Source organism: Chenopodium album, chromosome 23 (genome assembly GCF_948465745.1).
Source record: "Chenopodium album chromosome 23, dcCheAlbu1.1, whole genome shotgun sequence".
Lineage (NCBI taxonomy): Eukaryota > Viridiplantae > Streptophyta > Magnoliopsida > Caryophyllales > Amaranthaceae > Chenopodium > Chenopodium album.
Window position 1 is genome coordinate 4,803,045 of NC_137856.1, and position 27,128 is coordinate 4,830,172.

Here is a 27,128-nt window from a genome sequence, read left to right on the forward strand (position 1 = left end):
ATACCTTAGAAGGGGTATGACAACTAATAAGTTAATCAAATCATAATAATGATTGCCCTTGGACTAGGCGAAGCACCGAATCAATTTAATTGGCCGTGTGGCTTTTTGTACGAGCGGTCCGTTGAATCTATCGCTCGGACGCACCCTAGAAAACCTAAGTGTTATCTCAACTTAGAAGTTCCTTGATCGGCCGGGCCAAACGCCTTGGTATGCCCTTGCCTCATTTGTAAAGGACACTTGCTTTCTACACAAGTTTAGAATACCATGCCTTAATCGTCCGCCTAGAATTTGGGCGGACGCATTATTCTCTGAAATTGTATCAGTTTCAGTTTTTTTTTTTTTTTTTTTTTTTTTTTTTTTACATGGCCGAATTGCTATATTGGGAGCAATCTTGCCTCCTTTTTGCTTCGGCCACTAATCATAAAAACAAGCAAATAAAAGCAAGTAACAAATAATTCAACAATGTCTGACTTTTCATTAATGTTGTCAAAATTACATTGTTGTGGCCGTATGGCTTTAATTACAAGGCTCGGTCAAAAGACCTAACTGCATAAACAGCTTTTTTGGCTAAGTACTTAGAGAAACGAAACTCAAACATAATACTTCTTCAAGTTATCAGTGTTCCATGTCCGTGGGATCTGACGGCCATCTATTGCCTCGAGGCGATATGTGCCGTCTCGGACTTCTTCTCTGATTCTGTACGGCCCCTCCCAGTTTGGAGTCAACTTGCCGTCCTCATTGGCACGGCCAACAGCTTCCATTTTTCTCAGTACCAGATCCCCCATCTTGAGCGGACGCTTAGAGACTCGGCGGTTATATGCCCTTGTCATCCTTAAACGATAAATCTCATGTCTAAGCACCGCATTGCCCCTAGCTTCTGGAAGGAAGTCTAGGGCGGTCTTCATGGCTTCCCAGTTGGCCGCCTCATCATAGAGCATTACCCGCAAAGTGGGTTCATACATTTCAATTGGAAGTACAGCCTCAGCTCCATAGACCAAAAAGAATGGAGTCTCTCCGGTAGAACTCTTTGCTGTTGTCCGTATGGACCAGAGTACATTAACCAACTCATCTGCCCATAGGCCGCCTGCTCTTTCAAGCTTGCGTTTAATCCCATTTGAGATTAACTTGTTATAAGCCTCAACTTGGCCATTGGCTTGTGGTCGACCGACTGAGGCAAAACAATAAGCAATGCCTTGGTCTCCCAACCACTCTTTGAGTTGACGCGTCTCAAATTGGGGTCCATTGTCGAACACCATTGACTGAGGTACTCCATACCTAGTGATTATGCTTTTCCAAATGAAGGCTGACACATCCGTCCATTTGATGCCCCGGACGGCCTCAGCTTCAACCCATTTGGTGAAGTAGTCTACTGCCACAAGTACATATCGTCTCTGGCCGGATGCAGGAGTATACGGCCCTAAGATATCCATGCCCCACTTGGCAAAGGGGAGCGGACTGCTGATGGCTGATAGACTATTTGCTGGACGATGGATAAGAGTTGAAAACCTCTGGCACTTGTCACATTTTTTCACCATTTTCATGGCGTCCGACTTTAGGCTCGGCCAGTAATATCCCAAATGTGTAGCCTTTTCAGCTAAGGCTCGTCCTCCAATATGTGAACCACAATGGCCCTGATGGAGGTCATCCAATACATCATGCCCTCTTTCAGGAGTTATACATTTAAGGTAGGGCTTCACAAAAGCTCTTTTAAATAGCTCCCCATCCTTCATTTCAAACCAGACCGCCTTCCTTTTCAATAGCCAACTTTCCTTTGGATTGTCCGGGAGTATTCCATCTCTCAAGTAGGAGATAATCCCGTCCATCCATGTTGAGCTTCTGTCGATGATCTGAACAGGCTCAGCATCAATGCTCCTTTTTTCCTTTACCTCCCAAAACACCGATCTTGGTGTGTCGCATGATGCCGAGGAAGCTAATTTGGAAAGGGCGTCCGCCTGATGATTTTCAGAGCGGGGAACTTGCTTGAGAGAAAAAAGTTCCAGGCCCTCGGCCTCTTCTTTCACCAGCTGCATGTACTTCATCATGGCCGGCTCCCTTGCCTCGAAGCCACCATTGACTTGGTGGACTATCAGCCGGGAGTCCGAGCATACTTCAATTTTGGTTGCCCCGGCCGCTTTACACATTCGCAGGCCGGCCAACAATGCTTCGTACTCAGCTTCGTTGTTGGACGCTTGGAACTGAAATCTCAATGCGTACTCATACTTATCTCCCTCCGGAGATTCACATATTATACCAGCACCACACCCGGTCGCTGTTGCACTGCCATCCACAAACACCTTCCAGACTTGGTCCCCGGCCGGCTGAAGATCAGGCCGTGTCATTTCAGCCAAAAAATCCGCAAAGGCTTGCCCCTTAATTGCCTTTCTGGGTTCAAACACAAGATCAAAACCCCTGAGCTCCAGGGCCCACTTAAGCATACGGCCGCTTGCCTCTAATGTTGAGAACGGCTTCTTCAAAGGTTGGTCTGTATAGACCACAATTGAGTGGGCTAAGAAGTAGGGCCGCAGCTTTTTAGACGCCATATACAAGGCAAGGCCGAATTTCTCTACCGGGGGATACTTCAACTCGGCATTATGGAGCACATGACTTACAAAGTATATCGGGGCCTGGTGGCCGTCCCTTTCAGCAAGGAGGACGGCACTTAGAGAGTGTTCGGAGATGGCAAGATAAATATATAACTTCTCATTCTTGAGTGGACTGACGAGGCGAGGCAATGTATGCAAGTGATTTTTCAGCTGTACGAATGCTTCCTCGGCCTCCTCTGTCCACTCGAACATAGCCTTCTTCTTGATAGTTTGAAAGAAGTAACGGCACTTATCCCCTGACCTTGACAAAAATCTCCCAAGGGCTGCTAAACAGCCGGTCAGTCTTTGCACTTCCTTAATTGTTCTTGGAGACTTCATGTCAAGGACGGCTTGAATTTTTTCAGGGTTGGCCTCAATTCCACGTTGGTCAATCAAAAATCCGAGAAACTTGCCGGACTCAACACCAAATACACACTTTTTTGGGTTTAGCATCATCTTATGCCGCCTGAGTTCGGTGAACGTTTCTCGTAAATCTTTGAGATGGTCGGCCGGCTCCTTTGACTTGACAATCATGTCATCTATGTATGCCTCCATGTTCCGGCCGAGCTGATCTCTAAAGACCGTATTTACAAGCCTCTGAAATGTAGCAGGGGCATTCTTGAGGCCGAATGGCATAACCTTGTAGCAATACAACCCCTGCTCAGTCACAAACGCTGTTTTCTCTTGATCTTCTTCCCACAAAGGAATCTGATGGAATCCGGAGTATGCGTCCATGAAGCTCATAAGGGCGTGTCCGGCCGTAGAGTCAACCAATCGGTCAATCTTAGGCAAGGGGAAGCTATCCTTTGGACACGCCTTGTTCAAGTCCGTATAATCCACGCACATCCTCCATGTTCCATTCGGCTTTTTCACAAGAACTACATTGGCCACCCAATCTGGGTAAAAGCATTGCCGAATGAAACCGGCGTCCAGCAGTTTTTTCACTTCTACTGCGGCCGCCTGATTCCTCTCTTCTCCGTGATTTCTCTTTTTCTGACGGACAGGCTTCATCAATGGATTCACGGCCAACTTGTGCACGGCCAGGTCAGGACTTATTCCTGGCATTTCACCAACTTCAAATGCAAACACATCCTTGAAATCCCTTAACAGCTGAACCAACTCATCCCCAAGCAATCCCAAGGCTATAGTGCCGACACTGACTGTCCGTTCTGGGTAGTTGGAGTCAAGCACTATATCTTGGTGGCTGCCGGCCGGCTGAGGCCTCAACTCTTCTGGTCGGCCGACAGTCATTAATTGCTAGGCTTCTTCTGCCCTGGTCGCCTTACGCTTCTGGCCGACCTGGTATGCTGGGAGTGAGGTTCCTTCTTCTTTAACTTCGGACAATTTCGGGCCGCGTGCCGTTGGCTTCACAGCCAACTGATTACATTCCTTGGCCATTTTCTGGCTTCCTTGAATTGTTCCAATTTTTCCGTCCGACCTTTCAAACTTCAGCAGCATCAGATGGGGCACTATGACCGCCTTGGCTGCATTGAGAGTAGGGCGGCCAAGGATCACGTTGTACCCAGTCAACTCTTTTACAACAAGGAAACGGACGACCATGTCTCTTCCTTCACCCTTCTGTCCAAAACGGACGGGAAGATCTATCCGTCCAACTGGATGAATGATATTCCCCCCAAATCCTACCAAGGGGTGAGTTATGTCCTGGAGAGCATCTTCTGGGAAACTTAAATTTCTCAAGGCCGAGAGACTTATGATATCAGCCGAACTACCAGTATCAATCAATATGCGGCCCACCTTCAAATTTGCTATTTTCATTATAAAGACCATGGGATCATTATGTAAAGCTCTGACCTCTCCTCGGTCAGCCCCACTTATGATTACTTCAGGAAATGGCTCGGCCTTAACAACATCTGTTTGCATCACATTGGAAAAATTTCGAGCGTCCTGCTTAATTCCTTTCATGGTAGGGCCGCCTGAATCAAAGCCTCCTGATATGACGGCCACAAAGCCTGAATCAGTGCTATTCCCATCATCTTCCTTGTCATTCTTTTCATTTTGTTGCTTTTTCTCGGACGTGTTGTCCGTCCGTTTGAAGGTGAATTTGGACTTGGTCACATAGGGTTTCAGCAGACCCTTGTCGGCCAACCTATCCAACAACCTCTTCAGATTGATACACTCGTTCGTGTCATGACCCACATCCTTGTGGTAATGGCAATACTTGTTTTTGTTTCTGTACTGGGCCGAGCCTCTCAAAGGCTGAGGCTTCTCAAACTCAAACTTGTCTTTTATCTCCATCAAAATGGAATAGCCATCCTTGTTGAACTCATACTGAGGTTCGTACGTCTTGCTTTTCTTTGACTTGGGTTGCTTGTCATCGGCTACCCAGATTTCTTTTCTTTTGTTTCCTTCTCTCTTTCGGCCGGCCGAGTCTTGCTGAGAAGGTTGCTTCTTCTCAGCCCCCTTGGCCGGCTGTTCAGATTTGGTGAGTGAACAGAAGTCCGCGGCCTCAATATAGGCTTCGGCTTCCCGCAACACGCCTGCGTATGACCGAATCTTTTTTCTTACCAAATCAAACTTAAAACCATTATGCCTTAATCCCCGGAGAAATTCTGAGTAAGCCATTTCGTCCGGAAGATTATGAATTTGGGCTTTTTCTTGGTTAAATCTTTGGACGTACGAGCGTAGTCCTTCATTCTTTCCTTGGACAATTGTAGCCAAGTTGAGACTTGTCTTTCTTGGTGGGATGTTGTATGAGAAATTTCCCACAAACAACAAACTGAGGGTGGTAAAGCAATTGATGCACCCGGCTGGAAGGCTGTTAAACCAGTCCTGAGCTACCCCTTTGAGAGTGGCCGGGAAGCATCTACACCATGTAGCATCATCTACACTTTGCAAGTACATCAGATACCTGTACGAGGTAACATGCTCTTCTGGATTGCCCGTACCATCATAGGCACCCACTAGCACACTTTTCACTTTTGCTGGTTGAGGGGACGCTAATATGTCCTGCGAAAACGGAGGCGGCTTATCACCCAAATTCAACAAACGCATCTGCCAATCAATTGGATGAGGCTGAGCGGACGTTCCAGCCAAATAGGGAGCCTGGCCGAGCATGTGTCCATACGGCCCATACTGACCGAAGACTTGTGGAGTTGGTTGTACCAACCCATTGGGTACTTGAGGAGGCTGATATTGCAATGGCTGAATTAGACGGGGGGTAACAGTATGGCTGGAGACGGCCGTGTTGGTGTATTGGGAGAGAGATGGGTTGGAGGCCTCATCCGGCATGGTTGGGGTAGAGGCCGTGTCAGAGTATGTGGCCCTCTCCTTTTGCTTGTGCCGAATGTAATCCCTTGCATCCTTAAAACGCTGGGACGGCTCAGCCTCCACTCTTTTTGGCTGTCTGCCCCTCCCCCCAGCCGACTGTGTTTTCGCCAATAGGCCGGAGAGATTGGTCCGTGGGACTCGGGGAGACCTTCCGTGCGGACGACGGAATGGGGTATTGCCGGCATCAGTTGCATTGGTCTTGTTGTTGGCTTTCTTAGAGGTACTTCCTCCCCCCTTTTGCTGGACAGCCGCTAACTCCTTGCGGAGCTTAGTCAGCTCGGCCATTAAGGCAGCTGAGTAGGTTGTTCGGCCTCTTCAAATGAGGCAGTCAAAGGATTGCTTGAGTGTATGGTAGTACATATGTCCTCTACATATCCGTCCTCGCCTGGACGAGGTCCAAGATTAGGTGTCTGACCGTCTATTGCCATAACGGACGAGTATCCCCACAGACGGCGCCAAATGTTTCGGGGTTTTTTGTGATTCCCTCGGATACTGGTCACGCTCTGTTGACAAAGGACTTGGACACCTGCAAAATAACGAATATTCCGGTGATCGGAATATTCGCCTCCGACGATCAAGTTAGTGATCGGAAAACGGAAAGGCTAGAGAGAGAAAGTAGAGAGAAGTTGGAGCGTTTTTAGAGCTCTAGTATTTATGTCACATCAATTTTCCACCCCTCCCATCATAAATGATTGGGGTATTTATAGGGGTGGGAGCATGTGCCCCTTTAGGGTTATTACCCTAAAATCGTGGGACGTGATTGGCTGCGCAATCAGAGGTCGCCACGTGTCATGGGGGGTGCCGTTTTACGGCTTTCAAGGTTTTTCTCAGGATTTGGGCCTGAGGTCATCAGAGCCCTTTTCTCTTGCCAATTTGTAGACTTAGGGTTCTTTGCGTGGCTGACAAGTGTCACCATTTCATGGGGACACGTGTCCCACTCTCATAGGGCCACGTGTCACCTATTAATTGGGCCACGTGTCACTATGAGATTGGGCCACGTACTTGGGGTATTTTTACCCTAAACAGTATTGATTGATTGATTCTAGCAACTAAAGTGAATGGTTTGTGTATTTTGGGCTAAGGGTTTTGGGCTATACTAAGTTTCATATGCGGCTGGCCGCACCGTACGGCCAACCGCAATATTAATTTTTTTTTAAATACTTTTTCTCTCTCTTCTCTATCTCCTCTTTGTCTTTCCTGTTTTCATCTTTCCACCCCAAACACATCCCTTAGCTTTCCCGAGCTCTCTTTTATCTCTCCTCTCTCCTCTTTCTCTCTCCTCTTTACATTTTCTCTTTTTAGCCCACCCAAACAAGTTACATGAAGCAACGGTGGTAGGGGTAAGGGAGCTACTTGCACTCGAACGTCGAAAAACAAGCTAGAGGTTTTGAAGGCCAAATTCATCCATGAAAACTCTAGATCTAGAGTTTTTATGGTTGAATTTGGCCTTTTTAGCCATATTTGAAGTGAAATTCGAAGCCAATATTAAATTTGAGGTATTTGTTTGATTTAATTTTTTTTAATGGTTGTGGATTCGGTTTGGTTGGATTTGGGCTTGCTAACTTTTGTAAGGTTTGGTTGGATCTGGGCGTGGTTGTTGGTGGTGGCTTGGTATTTGTTTGATTTGGGCGTGGTTTTCGGTGGTACGGGAGTTGGTGGTGGAATGGTTGCTGGGAATAGGTACTGGTGGCGTGGGGCAGCGGGTACAAGAGTTGGTGGTGGTGTGGTGGAGTTTAAGGCTTTGATGGTGGCGGTTGAGAAAGATTGGTGTTGGTGGTGGTTATGGTGGATTTTGGGTGTGGGTTACTAGATCTGATCAAGGGTTACTAGGTCGGGGGTTACTTTAAGGGGTTACTAAATGAGTTACTTGAGGGGTTACGGGGTTACTAGAGGGGTTATTTGGGGGTTACTTAATTAAGTGAGGTTACTAGAGGGGTTACTAGAAGGGTTACTTAAGGGGTTACTAGAGAGGTTATGGGGTTATTAGAGGGGTTACTAAGTTGGTCAAGAGTTACTTGGTTGGGCAGGGGTTACTTGGTCGGATGGGTTACTTGGGGTTACTTGGTCAGGCAGGGGTTACTTGGTCAGATGGATTACTTGGGGTTACTTGGTCAGGCAGGGGTTACTTGGTCGGTCTTGGTCGGGGGGTTACTAAGTCGGCCAGGGGTTACTTGATCGGGCAGGGGTTACTTGGTCGGAGGGGTTACTAAGTCGGTAGGGTTACTTTTGTCATGTGTTAGCTGGCCACACCGTGTGGCCAGCCACACACAAAACCTTCTGTTTGGGCTATATAAAACTTTTGGCTGTTCTTTTTTTTTTTCGGTAAAGAAAACTTTTGGCTGTTGAAAAAGCTTAAATAACTTGGGAAATGTTAAGAGCACTACAACAAAATCGTTCTGAAATTTATTCAAGAATTCTTAGATCCATCACGTGAACTAAAACCGTATCGTCATCGAGCTCTATTTTGGGAAGACACATTTTGGTATTTATAGCATCTCAAACATTTATAATTCCATTTTCATATGTTAAAAGGTTATAAAATTTTGATATTAATAAAGTACATGATTAGACGAATTTCACATGGCTACATTATTTTTAACACATATAGAACTTTGATTATTTCATAGTATAGTAAGTATACAGAACATTGTTAAGCAAGATTTTAGGGACTCGTCGTATCAGATATAGTAATCTTTTCCACTTGGAATAGCGCATTTTTTTTACAATTGAAGAGACGTCATAGCAGATTGAATACAATTGAACTAACCACAATTAATTTAGACTACTCAAGCTCCGTTCTTTAGAGCTACTCTGCTCTGCTTTACTCTGCTATGCTCTGCTGAGCCTCACTCTGCTCTGCTCAAAAGAAATATGCTCTGCTCTGCTCTATTTTCAAATAATAATTAATAATAACAATAGTAATGATAATTAATATTCAATAATAATAATTAATATTGTATTGATGATATTAATTTATTATTTTAAATAATTGTAATAATTAATAATATTAAAAATAATTATAATAATTATTAATATTAATAATACTTATTAATTTTAATAATTATTAATATTAATAATAATTATAATTATTATTAATATTAATTTTAATAATAATTAATATTTATTATTCATAATAATTAATATTTATTATTCATAATAATAATTATCAATAATAATAAATAAAAAATCAAAATATTAAGAATTAATATTTAATAATATTATTAATTAATAATATCTAATAATTGAAATAATTCTTTCAAAAACATAAATAATAAAAATAAAAATTTATTTTTTTTAATGAAAAATAATAACAATTTCTAATATTTGCCGAGAATAATAATAAAAAATTGTTTCTAATATTTACCGAGAATAATAATAACAAACGGTCTCTAATATTTGCCGAGAATAATAAATGAAATACTTAAAATTTAATAATAATAATAATACTAAATACATAACTTTATTTAATAATTATAACCAATGATATAAAAAGAATAAAAAAAAGCTGCAAAAAAAATTGTCTACTTTAAAATATAGTATTGACATAGTGCGACATCATATAGCACTCTGAATTTGGAGGGCTAATCGATCGGAAAGCAACAATAAAGGTGATAACAACGAAGATCAAAGCGACAATGAAGATGATGAAAATGACGATCATATGGAAGTGGATGGTTAATTCACCACGATGTCAAACTCTAATCTAATTACGTTCCTATTTTGATAAGCGGTTGTAATAATTTGAAGTGTTAAACTATTGTCTTTTATCTTTCTACTATTAACATATGTTAAATATGGTACATTATTATTTATGTTTTCACTCACCTAAATCAATGGTATATGCACTTAATAACAATAATAATGATAATGATATGATAAGATAATGATAATGATAATGATAATGATAATGATAATAATAATAATAATAATAATAATAATAATAATAATAATAATGATGATGATGATAATAGTATTAATAATAACAGTAATAATAATAATAATAGTAATAATAATAATAACAATGACAATAATAAATAATAATAATAATAATAATGTCGAAATCTGCTCTGCTCGGCTTGGCTCTGCTCGGCTTGGCTCTGCTCTGCCCAAAAGCTCAAAAGAATAGAGCCCCAATCCATTAAATTTGGTGTTGATTAATGATTAACAAGGTGCTGCATAATATCAAAGGTCACTTCATCCAAGAGGTTATCAATATCATAAACGACACTCTTACCCAAATTTTGTTTGCCTTATTAGCAAACTGCTCCTCCTCTGCATCTTCAAACATAGCCTCCAATTTTTTGGCTATAATCTTAAGATTTTCTTAGCTGACTTGGTACCTTTGATCTCTTATTTTTTTACATGGTTGGTAATGGTTACACCTTGATATCCTTTATTCCTCTTAAACTGATTATAAACCAAACTAATTAATAGGAAAATGATTATTGTACCTTATGACTGATAACATATTGTAGTGATTTTCTGGAAATTACTTTCAGCCACCTCCTTGAGTCCTTGTGAATCAGGTATATCCATATCTAAGGGTTTATCTAAACAAACACGCACTAGTTTATATGTGTTCTAAACTGCAAATGTTTATCGGTAGGTAAATAATCTCATTCCATAGAACAACGTAAATACAATAACTCAAACATCCTTAAAAGTACAACAAACAATCAAATAAACATAGTACAATGAAAAAAAAAAAAAAAAAAAGTTTGTTACATGTAAAACCCTCACTTTTAGAGTAAGGTAAAACCATGTAACTCCTACAAAGCATTCAAAGGATAGAAGAATGACTTAGACATATATACCCTTAAGGCCTTGAGTATTCAAATAAGCATGAGCCATAAACGATTAGACCAATACTTTGCTCCAACAGCCCAGTGGTCCCAAAATCTGTAAAACAAATAATTGCAAAAAAATCAACAACACATAATAGTTACAGAGTACACTCTTAGAACTAATAAAAATCATGATTTGTAATTCTTCCCCATTTTCCTTAGTTGTTAGTAATATTTAGGTATAATAGAAATAATTAAGTCAAAAAAATTAAAAAATTAAAATAAATTTGGAGGAAATCAAAGACTACCCAAAGATGAGACAATAAAAGAATATAAAATCAATATTGGTGAGTATAGAAGTTGAGACCTTTTTCAGTGGCTTTGATTTGGAGTAAATGTGACGCCATCAAGGTTGAATGTGGGAATGTGTTGTATGAGAGAGTAGTCTTCTCCATCTGGTACAGCACATCTTTTTGATAGGTTTGGGCATCCCTTAATTAAGAGCTTTTGTAGAGAATTGATCTGGCTAATACATTTGGGCAAACCCAACACATTTGGACAATCTTCTATATAAATATCCCGGAGAGAGGTAAAACAATGTAACCAATCTGGAAGCTCCACCAAACCTTCACAATTTTCAATACCAAGACATTGAAGAGAAGTTGTAGCAGATTGTATGTCATTTGGAAGACTTGCCATTTTCACATTTTCGATGAGCAATACTCGGAGGCTTTGAAGGCCTTGAAGGGCATCTCCCTTGTTCATATCTAACTCTTCACAATTTCTTATGTTTAATGTCTGAAGGTCAACAAGGTACTTCATACCTTTTGGAAGACTTGTTAATTTTGGACAAACCTCAATGGACAAGTATTTGAGGGAGTTTAGGTGCCCAATATTATCACTGTCCCACAATGAGATCAGACAATTACATGATTCAAAATGTAAGAATTGTAGAGAACTTAATTCATTGAGTTTGGTGTCAACTAAGCTCTCTTGACATGTTGTCACCATGAAATTCTTTAAGCTTTGCAATTGATGTATATCCCTTGGTAGCTCTTTTAATTGCTCACATCCATAGATATGAAAAGTTTCCAAATTCAATAGATTACATATTGTATTTGGAAGTGATTTCATGATCCGATTGAATGACACGTCAAGATATCTCAAATGCTTCAAGTTCCCGATCGACTTTGGCAGCTCTTCATACAAAAGACACTGAAGATCCAAGACGCGTAAGCAGCTGAGATTGGATATAATACCCTCTAGAAAGGACATGCTTACATGTTTCATTACATAACCAAATCGAAACGTCCGGGCTTTCTTTGCTTTGAGAAGCTCTATTGGAAATTGTTCTTCTTTTAAACTATCAACTTCCTCATATCCCCAAACAACATGCCTAGCATGGTCTAAATCTATCATCTTATCCAAAGTTAAAACAACTAACTCTTCTGCCATAATGTCCACTGCTAGATCATGCAAAAGATCGTGCATTTTACTTATGCACAATACACCCACAATATATTCACTTGATTCTTCAATCTTTGATGTCAGTTCCCTCAAGTAAGAATATCCCAAGCCACCAATGTCCTTATTTCTCTTATCCAGTGGCAACAATCCAAGTGCACTCCACATATATGGTACATAAGTTGAATATAATTTAGTATCTTTCACGTACAAGGACAAGTGAGCAAAACATGATTTTAAGTGAGATGGTAATTTATCGTAGCTTAATTTTAATAGTGAAACATTACCATAATGTTGCATCAATTCATTGAAACTTTTCATATCATTAATTCGTTGCCATTCTCGTTCTTCCCTCACACTTCTTAATACACTCCCCAAAGTCTTCACAACAAGTGGGATGCCATGGCATTTTTTAACAATAGACTTGCCAATTTCACAAAGACTCGGATATTTGCCTTCCTCGCCATCCTTGAATGCCAGGTGCTTGAAGATTGACCAGCAAACTTCCGTTGGAAGACTGTCCAAATCATAAGACGATTCAAATGTTCGAGTGATAGAAGCAACCTTGGAGTTTCTTGTAGTGATCAAAATTACACTCCCCGAATTACCAACAGCTACCACATCGTTAAGCTCTTTCCACTTTGCAAAATCCTCGACCCAGACATCATCCAACACTAGCAAGTACTTTTTCCCGCTCAACAAACTATGGAGTTTTTTCACCAATATACTCATATCTTGGTTAGGAGTACTGTCACCGGTACCATCTTTCAAAATGTCTTCAATGATCTTGGGTATGTGAAACGTGTCCGAAACACATACCCACAGCTTAAGATCAAAGTGTTTAGCATCATGATACACCAACTTAGCTAACGTAGTTTTTCCGATCCCACCCATCCCAACAATAGGAAGCACTGAGAGCTCACTAACATCACTTACACTACCCAATCTTCTTATAACATCTTGCTTAGCCTCTTCTCTTCCAACAACATCAGGTACACGGACATATGAGCTTCTATCAAAAGGATCCCTGATGTCAGCAGTTGAGTACTCAACCGGATTCTCAGTCAAACCAAAATCATTTTTCTTAGCCACAATGTCTTCTAGCTGTTCACGGAGGTCTCGTATTTTGTGACTCACATGAAAAGAAAAAATGATGGGGTTTGAGGAGGAAAGATAGTACCTAAGTTTGCGGCGAAAACGACCTTTATTGACATGGCGTTGTAAAGCATCAAAGGCGACTTCATCCAAGAGATCGTCAATATCATAAACAAGATGCTTGAGATCTCTTAGCCAAATTTTGATGGCTTCGTTCGAGTATTGCTTGTTTTCAGCATCATGGAGGACAGCACAAATAGCAGTGAGCTTATCAGCTATCTTATTGAGATCTTTCTTAGCTGACTTGGCCGCTTTTAATTCTTCGGAAACAGAGGAAATGGCAAGATCACCGGTAAAGGAAGCGATCTTACCAAGTATGGATTTAGCAATAGGCAAAATGATGGCTTCCGCCATCTTCAAAATGGTGGGAAAAACAAGATAAGAAGAGAAGAAAACATGTGAAGATGAGTGAGGGTGTACTACTGTAGTAGTGTAGTAATTCCCTTCGATCTTAATATGTGCTCTAAAAATGAGTGGTTAAGGCAACTCAAGTACAAATACCCTTAATTTGTTTTTATGTAATTTCTCCATTCAACAGTTGATAAGTCAATATTGCTTTATAAATTTTGTAAAATAATTGAAATGGCTCCAGCCTACCTTTGATAAGTCAACAGTGATTGCTCATAAAGTTTATAAAATAGAATATTTTTTGCAAAAAATCAAGTGAGATTATTGTGATTTCAAAGTTTTAAGGGTGATACTCCTTATTATTCTTTTTTGGTGCACAGGAATAACTTGGGTTTTAATAATTGATTTAATTTATTATGGTACACATCCTCCCTGTTTTCTACGATCATTTGTTTTTTTGTGCACACAACATAGCCTTTGAATACGCTTTCTTAGCCACAACTAGTATTTTAGCCCGTTCGATGCACGGGCTAGTTATTTTTGTTGAAATGTGTTGCATATATATTTATGTTATATGTGTCGATGTTGTTTTGGATTTTAGTTAGGTATATATATATACATAGATATTGCGTGGTATGAAATGACTTATTGATTTAAGTTATATTTTAAGTTTAGGAGATGAAAATATTATTTTATTGTCTATGTAATTAGTTTAACTTTAGTTTATCATGATAGAAATGGAACTCTTCATTTTCTTATTACTTAAATTTGCAAGTCTTGGAATGCATAAAGACTTAAAACATTATTTATTTTACTCTATTGAAAAATTAAGGAAGGTGACATGTGGCATATGAGTGATTGGTGACATGTGGCTTAGTATGAATTTGTGGTTAGAGTTTTTAAATACTAGGTATAGATGTGTTCTAGCTGTTCAGGTGAGACTAATACGGTTTTAAAGAAGCCTTAACTAGGAGCACTGGTCTCATCGCGTCAATTATGTACACAAAACCTCCATGTTTTCATTTTTGAACTACAAATAACATAAAAATGTTTTTGTTTATTATTCTCTAGATCTACCGCTGAACACAAGGGATCCCTAGATTCCCTAACCATATGAAGTTGGGTTCTTTACTATCTTCCCCGGAACCTGAAAAGTTGAGACTTGAGAATAAGAGAAACTGTTCTGGTGATCAGCAATGACATTGAGGGTGGTTGCATCTTGTAACGAGGTCAAAATCAAGAACACCCTCATCCTTTCAGACTAATAGAGTACTAGAGTGTTACAACCAAAAAAATCAGCAATCAATAAGGGAAAATATAAATGCTAAAAAACTTCTAAGAATCATCACTAATCATAGCGTTCATTTTTAATAAATCCCGTAAAAAAAAATAACTTATAAATGTGTAGAAATCTAAATTCCGATTTCATATCACCCTCTTCCAAGCAAAGAGTTTACAGTTACACCCAACACCCTAACTCTTCACCTGCGCCTGTCATTTATCCCATTCAGATACTACATTTGCTACAATAATGCAACAGAGAAGTGTGTGTTGATATGTCACCCCCCAACAAAGATGGGTGCGCCTCTTTAAAGTTTAAGACAAAACAATTGCACATTCGATCAGGAGTTAAGCCAACTTTTATGTGAGTTATATCTTTAAGGTAATGGGCAGACTTCCATTTTGTATTCCCCACACCAAAAAGGCAAAAATCTGTAAGACGGTCCGTAGAGCTCCCACGTTCCTTCTAAGGACTGCAAAGGTTTTTCAGGTCCTCATCCTTGGCATACCAATTGGGTATTATCTTCGAAATATGAGGATAAAGGTCCTTGTAAGCATTTCTGATGGTTCCTTCAGCAACACCAGTAGAAAGTGAGATATCTGCAAGAGAAGAAAGTTTTTCGTGCTTAGGGGCTGTTTGGTTAACGAAGTAGAAAGGAAACATATAAGAGGGAAGAAAGGAATCATCTAACTCTTACCTTTTCATTTGTTTGGTTTAACTATGGAAAGAAATCACTTACACTAACTCCCTTTCTTTTTGTTTACCGAGGATAAGGGTAATTGTTACCTTAAGTTTTAGAGACGTAACAAACAAGTGGAAACCATTACCCCTATGGTAATTGTTACCTAAATCTTCTAACCAAACACTTGGTAACGGTAATAGTTAAATTGAATCCTTTTCCAACCCAAAAAAACTCTTACCAAACATGCTCTTAATACGATGAGCAAACCAACCTTACTATCCAATCTCAAATTAACATGAAATCAGACACATTTTCAGCACAGAGACTCATTTAGTCGTTGGTACTATTCAAGTAAAAAACCAAACTACCAAGGATTGGACAAACGATCATTACATTACGACATACAGCGTAAATATCACACAGGAAAAATCCTCAATTACAACGATAGCAGAGAAGGCCTAATCCACAATTGTTAATAAAGAAAGTAGCAATTAAAGGAAAATACGGCCCTGATTGGTTTTAATATAGCTTGTAGCTGGTAATTACTACTTGAGTGTAAGCACTACATAATTGTTATCCACATTATGTAAGCACTAACCAAAAAGCTAAGTGTTCAATTAATTTCAATAGCTTCTATGATCTCTTTACAATACAACTTTTTGAGCTCAAAAGCTCTTTCAAAAATCTGTGTTTAGCTGTTTACCATATCTCAAATTAACATTTTTGGAATGGTCAAACCTATAACAGGCCTCAAAAAGCTAAAAGCTCTCCTCCAAAAAGTTACTTCCTAAACAAGGTTGTATAACCATCATTCAATTTGAATTGTTTACACTTTTCATTTCTTCCTCTCATCAAACCCCGATCCAGAGAAATCCACTTAACAGTCCGGCATGCAAGACCATTCTTTTCCTTAACAAACCACTAAATCTTATACTGCAAACATTAACAATTTCACCCATATATAGTAGTCTGAAAAATCCAAAAATCAAGAATCAATGCCAATAGTTGATAATCCATTCCCTATCCACAACCTAGTTTCTCTCTATAATGGACAAACTCGAACACTTTAAGCAACTGGACAGTCAATAGAAACAGAATACTGTTCAAAATCCTTGGTGGTACTGAAAATTGAAATAACGCTATAACTAAAAGAGAAGTAAGCCAAAGCTCAAGTTCCAACCACTACAACAAAGAAAGTGATCTTCCATTTTGAAACCTCTCCAACAATGGAGGAATTTGATTTATTAAAAGGGGAGAAAATAGATCCTTCCAACTCCCTCGACCCTCCCCTTCCCTCCTTGCAACAATGGAGGAATTTGATTTATTAAAAGGGGAGAAAATAGATCCTTCCAACTCCCTCGACCCTCCCCTTCCCTCCTTGCATTAAATATCCGAATAAAAGGATGGTGTATCCCTCCTTTTATCTCCTTTTCCTTTCCCTCATTTCTCTCTATCCAAACATAGTAACAATTAGAAATTGTCCATATTACAACTTACAAATAGGCAACGAAGCAAAACTGCAAAATGTTCTCACTAAATGCTTGCACATGTTATCCCCTTATTGCTTTTGTCCCCGCAAATTTTTGAATAGTCTCTGCCCTCTAGAGCATTAATCCTTAACCAATTGACATCTAGCCACCCTTTAGAGAAGAAGGTTGCGACACACCTTTAAGTCTCTTTTGAAAAATATACATACAGCAATGACACATCCCCCCCCCCCCCCCCCCCAAAAAAAAAAAAAAAAAAAAAAAAACACACACACACACACACACACACAAAAGCATCTACCACATCTAAAATAAGCTGCATTTTGAAGGTGAACAAAATTTAACATCCAAACCCAGGATAAAAAATCCAGGTAGCTTTAGATTATTGAGTCTTAACAATTGTGTACGTGCATCAATTTTCAGAAATTGCATAATAGCAATAGCAGGTCATAATCTTCCTGATAAAACAAGAATCTGAATAGAATCCTATATGTGCAACAAAAGCTTCAAAATGATATAACAGAAGACAAACCTCGAAGGGGTTTTTTTTCCTCAGAAAGTTGGGTAATAATATATATCACTGCTGCAGCAATAGATATGGGACTTCTCCTGTATTGATTGCAAGAAAAAGAGCATGTTAGTACATAGATGCTTAAAAATTTATGTAGCGTGGTACCTATTACAAAAAAAAAAATATAAAAAAACAAAAGGCACATGCATTCTTCCTTGTATAACACAAGAGAGCTTTAGTGACTTGCATGTCTATAAAACAAGATATTATAACCATGAAGCAGCAGAATTAACATGGACACATGGTGCACCACAAACTAACTCTTACAACCTTCATCAATAATTATTTTATTTCAAAGTAAAGATAATTATTTTACGTATATCTATCTGGCTAAGTATTCCTGGAGATAATTTATATCCTCTACCTCTTCTGCTTTGTTTTATGGAATATACACAAACATGCATTTTCACAGCTCAATATAGCACTTCAGTAGAAAATGGCTCAGTATGGTGTAATAGCATACTGAAAATAAAGGGACAACATCTGAACCAGCTTCATGCAACTTAATTTTATAAAATAGCATTTGGTCTTGTTGATACAGAAATTCTTTGTATGATACTTCCAATAGTTTCAAACCAGTATCTTGACTTAGAAATATTTAAGCTGCTTTTTCTTTTTCTTTTTTTTTTCTTTTTTTTTTTTTTTTTTGACAAATAGAAATATTTTAACTTGCTAGAAACAATTTCTATTCCTATAAAATATCCTTTTGTAAGCAAAGCAAACAAAATTGAACTAATACATTTAAAAGTACCACCTTATATCAATTTCTTCTGATTTCTGAACAGCTTCTTGAGCAGCCTTCATGGCTTGATTGTTCATACCAAGATTTGAACAAAAACGTCTCTGTAAGAAGTTTTAATCCCATGTCAAAAGAATATAATTAACCTCACGACATCAAACTGAATACTCTCTCCGTTTGGTAATAATCGCAACACTTTGACTTTTGCACTATTCATATGCTTACTTTGGCTATACTTTTTATCAATATATAAAATACATATATTGCCAAGTAAAATATTTTTTGATTAATCTGTAGGAAATTTAGACATTCGCTACAAGGAAAAACACCTTGATTCACATCTGCTATTGTTTTTAAAAAAAAAAATTTACATTGCTACCACCTAAATCAGAGTTTGTTAGAAATTAGTACCACTTGACGGAATCCGTTAAGTTTATTAAAAATTAAAAAAAAAATTAAAAAAGAAAGAACAAAAAACCCTGCCACCCCTTCCCCCCAATTGCCACCCTTCCCCCCTCCTCCCCCTCTCCATCCCCCCTGCCAGCGGTCGACGCCAGCAACCTTACCCCCCTCCCTTTTCCCCACGCACGAAGCCAACCCCCCCTCCTCCCTTTTCCCACGGTGGTTTAGGGTTAGGGTTGGCCGAAAAGGGTAGAAGGGGGGGTCGATTCCGATGGAGGGAATAGGGAGGGGGGAGGGAGGCTGAATGCGGTGGGGTTGGCTTCGGTGGGTGGGGAAAGGGAAGGAGATTGGCTTCGTGGGTGGGGGAAAGAGAGGGGGTGGGGTCGCCGGCGCAGCTGCCGGCAGTGGGGTGGCTGGTCGATGGTTGGGCCCCACTGACGGAAATTGTTCTGGTGTAAGGCATCGGTAGTAATTTCTAACCAACTCTGATTTAGGTGGTAGCAAAATAAAAATTTTAAATGGTAGTGAATGTGAATCGAGGCGTTTTTCCTGATAGCAAATGTCAAAATTTCAAATATTAATGGTCAAAGTGCATCGGGCCGGTCGAAGTGTAGCGATTTTTGAAACGGAGAGAGTATATATATATAGTCATTATATAGTCATTGAGAGACAAGATACTTACCAGAAAATCTCCAGCATGTATAGTTCCCATGCCCACTGCTTGTCCCATTTCGACCTCCAGCTGTTTCACAATGTACTCTTTTGCACGACCAATGTCTTTTTTTGACGCTCCATTGGCGACAGAACAGATTTCTATATGAAATCCACATGTTCAATGAAGCTCAGACACAAATAAATGGTTGAAGATCCATATTTTATAAGATTCTAAGGCTGTACCCTTTACAGTCCGAGGCTTGTCCTCTTGCCGACAAGCTATGTATAGGCATGCAGCCAAAATAGCATCTTGATTTCTTCCTCTACTAGACTTCTGATCTTCTACTTTTTTGTATATCTCACTAGCTCGGTCCTGTTAAAGATAAAACAAACAATTACAAATAATTTACAAAGGTCAAATGCAAAAGCAGCCACAAAGGTAATATTGACCTTGTATGTACAGTATAGTGCAGCAAAAAGATATGTAATTAATATTAGTGGAAGCACAAAACAATTTTTAAAAATTACCTCCCTATTTACAGTTAAAGATCAATAATTATCTCACAGCAATAAGTGCAGTAATAGCTCAATGAAAGGGATGGCACTAGACCACTAGTCATGACCGCCATCTTCACTCTTGAGTAATATTAATTCATCTAACATACAGTGTTGTTTGTGAGGTGTCTTATTGAAGAATTTTCAGCAAATTGCTTCTATGATAGATTTACACCCAAGCAAACAATGACTTAAGCCAATCAAAACATAAGACTAAAAAGTAAATTAGTAGACAAAAGGAACAATAGAATTTTCAACAAATAAAGGTTGCTTTGGCTAGCCAGCATGTTTAAAAAGCAAATTAATTCCAAAAAATATTAACCGGATAAAATTGAAGTCATTACCTTTATGGTCGAAACAAGACCCAACCTGAAATAACAAAATATTCCCATTAGCTTTTAGCTTCAGAATTTCAGATTCAATGTTCAAAAGCAAATAAAAAGTAAAACCTTGACTTACACAAAAAGAAAAAAATAATAATAATAATAATAATAACAAATAAATAAATAAACAAAAGGCAAGGCAATCATACATAAATAACTTAATCCATGAGGATGTTACCATGAATGATGTATATAGCTTGGAGGATTTAAAAAGAAAGGGGGGCACAATATGCTTTAATTTGACACTTTTCGCCACAATGAAGTGCTCATGTTAGGCACGTAATCAAAGGGAGGCTTAAAAGGAGCATATGAATTTGTTAGCCAAGGTAGAGATTAGACCATAGAAACAATTCGCCAGAGTTGTAAGTCTACAATACACAATACCATATTAAGCCTAGCAGTAAAACAGCTTTTCAGTTACAAAATAAACCCACTTTCTTTAGCATTAAATTCTAACAACAAAACATCAAAAACGACAGGTCCCAGAAGGATTTATGTAAGCAACCTAAGAAACATAGCCCGTCCCTTCTTTTTGAAATTTAGGCTTGCATAAGATTAGTACTCTGTAGACAAGGAAGTGGATATTTGTTTCAAACAATAAACTTGTTCCCACATAATTTAGAGTATAACACTATTCTCCCATCTCCAATTCCATGTTACCAATATGATCCACCAACTCTTTCTCTCTCTCTCACGTCGCAATATAGCCCAAACACCATTCATCAATCATAAGGACTAATCAGCGACACCACCAGCCACAATCTCCCTTCTTTTGGGTATGACCTAAAGAAAACATCCACAGAGCAACCCTAGAGGGCCTAAAATAACATTAACTTCAACATTCATCGTATTCAGCAGACTGCCAACATTTATTTAAGTCTGCTTCTCTATTGCAAAACCACAAACCTCAAACAAGAAAGCCAAAAGCAAGCAACCATTTCCTGCTCCAGGATCATTTGAAAATAATGCAGCTTAAACACAATTTCACCTTCCAAATAAAATTAGTAAACAGAACAGCGACATTCTTAATTAAAATTTAGAAACCATTTCACCCCTACTCCTCAACTTAGTTTCAATTTCTATACAAAAAGTTATCAACAATCCTCCCTCAATCCTATCTGTGCATTTTAAGAGTAAGCATAAGATTTTCACTACAACCAACAATATTACAATACGCCACGACTTAGGCTCGACAACATTATAATCACCCAACTCCAAACAGTACTTGTGCAAGTAATCATACTCAAATTCCCTACATTTCGCTACAACACAGAACAACCCAAATGAACACATTCATTGGGATCATTAATTCATGACCAACAATCCAACACTTCTTCCGACAGCATATTTTAAATCCAATATAAATTCACATTAATGCAAGGAAATGGACCAACCAACATTACACCAAAACACCATAGTTTAGTCTTTTCCAGCCAAAAATTCACCCAACTTCATACTTTTCCCTCAGATTAACACCAAATCACCCAATAAATTTTCCAACTTTAACCCTCAAAAACAAATACTGTATATAATTCTACAACAATCAATAAAATTCATTGTATCATCCACAAAAATACCCACCATCTTATCAAAAAATCAACTTTTGAAATCCCTTTCACAATAAACAATTCAAAGAGCTGAAATAACAATAAGGCAATAAAAATCAGACCTATCAGCCATAGTGGCAATGGTCTTGAAGGCTTGAATAAGACCTCGATCGGGGTTCGAACCCCGATTCTGCCACCGCCCAAGCGAAGACGATAAATAATCACCGGTAGTACCATTTGGCTTTGATATAACGGTGGACAAACCACCGTCCGATAACAAGGGGTTGGTGGGTCCACCAACACGGACGGGGTCGTTATCATTTGATTCATTGGCGAACGTTCTCCACTCGGAGGTTTCATCGATTGAGTGAGATTCTAACACGAGTCCGCACTCTGAACAAACTGTGTCACCTGCAGAATGATCGAACACAACCTCGGTGTGTTTCTTGCAATCGCTGCAAAACGCATCACCCATTTCTCAAATTGATTGAAAATCCCAGAAGTTTTCCAGAATCAAAATCTGATCTTTTGTTTGTTTTTGATTGAAATGAATAGAATGGGGATTTGGTGTGATGGGTGTTTTTGGAATTAGGGTGGAAATTGGGGAAGAAGGGAAATGAGGAGAGGAGAGAGAATCTGGGAAATGAAGGGGGTGTGGGGTATTTATAGAAGGAGAGAGTGTGGGTTTGTTGGCTTGTTAGGAAAGTCATGGGAAATTGATGTCTTAATAAAAAGGGAATGAATTAATATTTGTGTGGGACCTCCGTCCGTCCGTAATAATCGCATCACTTACCTATTTAACTATTGTAAAATATGCATCTGATTTTTGAGCTTAAGCAGAGCAGAGCAGATTTCAACAAAGCATTTCAGAATAAAACAACTCAAAAAACATGGTCGTATGAGTTTTGATGATTTGTTTCTACTATTTTTAATAATTTCTTAACGGATTCATATAATAGGAGAGAAAAGATAGAGAGAGTTTAGTAACTAAAAAAATGAATACAACTAATACTTTTATTTTAGGAAAGTGATGCCTTTCATCATCTCACTGGCATTGGCCACATATATTTTGAAAGTATACCTTTCATCAATCACATAAATTATATCTCGTGAATTAGTATAGGTATTTTCTATTGTTCTAATTCTGCTTGTTAACTACGAGTAATCTACGAGTACTAAAAGAAGAAAAATATGCGTGGGACCTAATGACAACGATTAGAACTTAGAAGTAGTAAGCTGTATGTGCTTAGATTTTGGACGCATGCATATGCAGGTAGGTTTGTTACGAGTACTAATTTGTAAGTTATCGATGAAAGATATTTAATATGTAACGGCTAACGTCATTATTACCACGTTTTTTTAAAATATCTTGCGTTCAATTAAGGTAGGCTAAATAAATTTACATAATTGAACCAGTCGTTTTTTTTTTTTTTTTGGTGAAGACACATAATTGAAACACTGAACCAGTTTAGTTTACTTGTTTAGCAAATTAGCACAATTGAGTTTGACAGATCAACTTTGACAAAATGTGAGTTGTGCACACGGACATTACTGTGTTAACAAGCAAACAGCCGAAATTGATGTACTATTAAGCTCTCATTGTTCAATACTCGGGTACTCGTTAATTACAAATTCTTAAATGGACCTAGTTTACACTAATTTATTGTAGACCACTATCATTAGAGATAATATGAGTGTTTTGTTAATAAAAAAAAGTCACTATATTAAAATAAAGGTTATTATGTTGAAATAAAAGTTAGTGGGACATTAAAAGCTATAAAAGGTTATTTTTTTAATGATATTTTTAATATAATGGTCAATATGAATAATAAAGATCACTATATTAAAATTAGTTCACTATTCAACATAATTTCGTACTTTAAGTTCATGATAATATTAATGGTCACATAAGTTTTAAAAAAGGTTACTATGTTAAAAATAAGGTTACTATATTAAAATTAAGGGTTTGAATATAATGTCAGTTACGTGTGGATAAACCTTAGATTCACAATAATATTATTGTGAATCAGGTCCACGCAAGATTTTCTGCTCGTTAATTCTATGTTTTGGACACACGGGCACTTGTTATTTCGTTTATTGCATGCGGAATATGTACTATGTAGTAATGACGTAATAATAATGTAGGAATGTACAATCTTATAGCCGGACTGTGGTAACTTCTCATAATTATTATTACATCGTAGGAAATATGCATTTAACGTACTTCTCCTCCGTTTTATTTTAATCGTTTTTTTTTTCTTGACAAATATTTTAATAGTCTCATTTTGACTTTTTATAGTCAAAATTGTAAAACATTGACCAAACACTCACATTAATATTTAAATAAAAAATATAGTTATTTGAGATTGTGAAATAAAATTATATTTATTATAAGGTGGCAAAAACTAAGTCAAAATGGAACTACCGATATAAAACGGAGGAAGTAATTTTTTTTTTTTTTAAAAGCCATACTTTGACACTAGTATTTATTTTCGTGTCTTATACTCTTGTACCATGGGTAAGTGTAATAACCGGCCCTTCCCTAATTTGTTTGGGGTTGGAGTGTTACAGTAAGTCGCAGACTTTGGTTGTTAAATAGCTCAGTTGTTAGTTATTTCACTACAGTGGCGGAGCCAGAATTTCTTATAGCAAATTTAATAAATATCTTGAGCCAAAAGGGAGGTCAATGTTAAATTTTGAGACAATATGAAAATGGGCCTATGCAACCCAAACAATGAGAAAGAGAGTTTGGTCCACAAATAAGGCTTTGGAGATTCCATACTAAACCAATTGGGGCAATAGTAAGAGTTACTCATGTACCTTATAAAATGGAAGCACGTCTCTTCTTCTCCAATATGGGACACTCACAAGTGATGTACATTATATTGGGTTCCAACAGCCAAGGCCCCCACCAACCCCCTATGGCTCTGCCCCTGTTTCACTATATTGGTTGGTTTGACAAATTGTTAATAGTCCAAATTTTTTTAATCAAAATACAACTTATATATGTATACTACTAGACTGATCCCAAATTAACCACCTACTAATATGGAACACATGTCGCGATTCGCAAATATTTCAAGTCATGATTATTACGGAGTATAAATCTATATTATTATTAAAACTCCAAGACAAGAGTGTCGTTTTGCCATTTGTCAATTCTTTTTTGTTATTTTGCCACATCACTATAAATTTTTTGCCACGTCACTTTTGCAATTATATCATTGTACATAAATGTGCTTGATTTACACCTTATAATAATGAATTAATGATCAATTAAATATTGATTCTAAATTTAAATAAAGAGAAGGAGTTACTTGCAAACCAATAGACTAGTATTTAGTTTGGTCACAATTGAGAAGATGAATAATTAAAATGTTTTAAAATTGATTTGACCCATTTAATTTGTAAAATATGTAACCGATATGTATTCAATATATTTATCCCTATAAATTAACTATCTAAGGAAATGATACACTAAACGATCTAAACCTCTTGGAGAAACATTTTACTGGGCCAGTATTGAGTTAGGTAAGTATATATTTGTTTACTCCACGTTACTCAGAATGCAATGGATATATATGGCATACTTAACTCATATATTTACACTTTTAATAAATCACCCAAAAATTGATTATGGGCCATATATGTTTTAAGCAATAAGTAGCATATTGGTTTGATGATGGTGTAACATTACTAGGATTTGATATAAATAATATGAGATTTCATTGGTTGATTTTCTTTATAGTTCACTCAAAACTCCCAAAGTTAGTGCGTGTAAACTTTTTCATTATTCACTACTTATGCTCGGTGGTTGAATATTGGTTTGATGATTCATTTGTGCATCCAATTTGAAAACAATACTACTTTTTTTTTAAAAAAAAGGATATAATACATGTAATTATTTTCTATATGCGTAATTGAATATGAAGAAGATAAACAAGCCCGGAGCATTGCCCGGGTCACTAACTAGTTAATAATTAATGTGCACACCCCTCATTCTAATAGTTTCTGCAACAATGCACCAATAATTGAGGAAGACTATAGAAACTAATGAAATAAATGATAGATGATATTGTACGAATTCAAAAGAAATACGGCACATTTTGTAATAATTTTATAAACTAATGTATCTTGCTAGTATTGTTTAAGACTTTAAATCAATAAAAATTGTTTCCATCTATCAATTACTATAGAACAAAACTAAATAATACTCTAAATGAACATGATTCCACTTCAACGGTATATAATTAATAATTTGAATATATAGGCATGTGACGTATGGTGAATTAGGTTGTTGACTAATCCTCCCTAGTGTCAAACAAAATTTATTATCACTTAACAAACCTAGATACAAGTATGGAGATAAGTCGAGGATCGAACCATTAGGGAATGGTTATGTTCAAATGCTTTCAATCAATGCCTAAGCTAGGTAAAACTCAAAGGTGAAGAGTAAGGTAACCAATACTAACAACTATCAAAATAAACAATCAAATAAATGGAACACTAGGGAATTGAATGGGGATCCACGTACAATCATGATAGTTATGCTAATTGAGGGAAAATCAATCAACCAAGAGTTGTAAAGGGAAAATAGTAATTGCAATCAAGAGAATCCAATAGGTTATCTCATAGAAGTCAAACTAGGGTTCACTATATATGAATGACTAACAAGAAGAATCACAAATCAAATTCAATCAATAGATGTAATCCTCAAATAATCAATGGTTCGTGCCATTAGAGATCATAATGCAATCTAGCTTGAAAATCAAGGTTAGTAACTCCTTAACAATTCAACCACATGCACAATAATTCTATCAACCAATTTAATAACAACATCAAATCAATCAAAGTCCTCCAATTAGCTATGATCTATCATTCATACATGCTTCACCATTTCCCTAGCAAGGAACTACTCACTACAATCCATCATCAAATCAACAAGCAACCAAATAAAATCGAACATCAACAAATATTGAAGAGGAACTACACTAATCAAGAAACAATCATCAAAATCAAATCAAACAAACATGAATCTAAACAAAGCAATAAAATGAGATTGAGTTAGGAATCCTCATTGGTTGATATTGGAGATATTCAATACAATTGTCACCTTGAATCTTCAATCTCTCAAATCACCAATGAAATCTCTCACTTTCTCTCTCTATATCTACCCCTAAACTAACCCTAAAACTAGAGATCTCA

At 37.6% G+C, this 27,128-nt stretch overlaps 2 protein-coding genes across 2 annotated transcripts; both read right to left on the bottom strand.

Moving 5' to 3' along the window:
- Positions 1–10,465: 10,465 nt before the first annotated feature.
- Positions 10,466–13,684, bottom strand: LOC145608450 (putative disease resistance protein RGA3). Its single transcript, XM_081664064.1, has 2 exons — positions 11,022–13,684; positions 10,466–10,769 (listed from the first exon to the last, which is right to left on the bottom strand). The coding sequence occupies exon 1, from the start codon at positions 13,625–13,627 to the stop codon at positions 11,027–11,029; it is 2,601 nt and encodes an 866-aa protein (XP_081520190.1). The 5' UTR covers positions 13,628–13,684; the 3' UTR covers positions 10,466–10,769; positions 11,022–11,026.
- A 1,270-nt stretch (positions 13,685–14,954) lies between these two features.
- LOC145608048 (transcription initiation factor IIB-2) lies at positions 14,955–22,533 on the bottom strand. The gene is made up of 7 exons (XM_081663652.1): positions 22,046–22,533; positions 20,338–20,362; positions 19,682–19,811; positions 19,467–19,597; positions 18,398–18,486; positions 17,605–17,681; positions 14,955–15,502 (listed from the first exon to the last, which is right to left on the bottom strand). The coding sequence occupies exons 1-7, from the start codon at positions 22,396–22,398 to the stop codon at positions 15,369–15,371; spliced, it is 939 nt and encodes a 312-aa protein (XP_081519778.1). The 5' UTR covers positions 22,399–22,533; the 3' UTR covers positions 14,955–15,368.
- Positions 22,534–27,128: the final 4,595 nt, after the last annotated feature.

Coding starts and splice junctions, on each gene's coding strand:
- LOC145608450 (XM_081664064.1), bottom strand. CDS start 13,627: ATGGCGGAAGCCATCATTTTGCCTATTGCTAAATCCATACTTGGTAAG.
- LOC145608048 (XM_081663652.1), bottom strand. CDS start 22,398: ATGGGTGATGCGTTTTGCAGCGATTGCAAGAAACACACCGAGGTTGTG. Junction 19,598..19,681: donor CAAGCCTCGGACTGTAAAGG/GTACAGCCTTAG, acceptor GATTTCATATAG/AAATCTGTTCTGTCGCCAAT. Junction 18,487..19,466: donor TACATGCTGGAGATTTTCTG/GTAAGTATCTTG, acceptor AACTTCTTACAG/AGACGTTTTTGTTCAAATCT.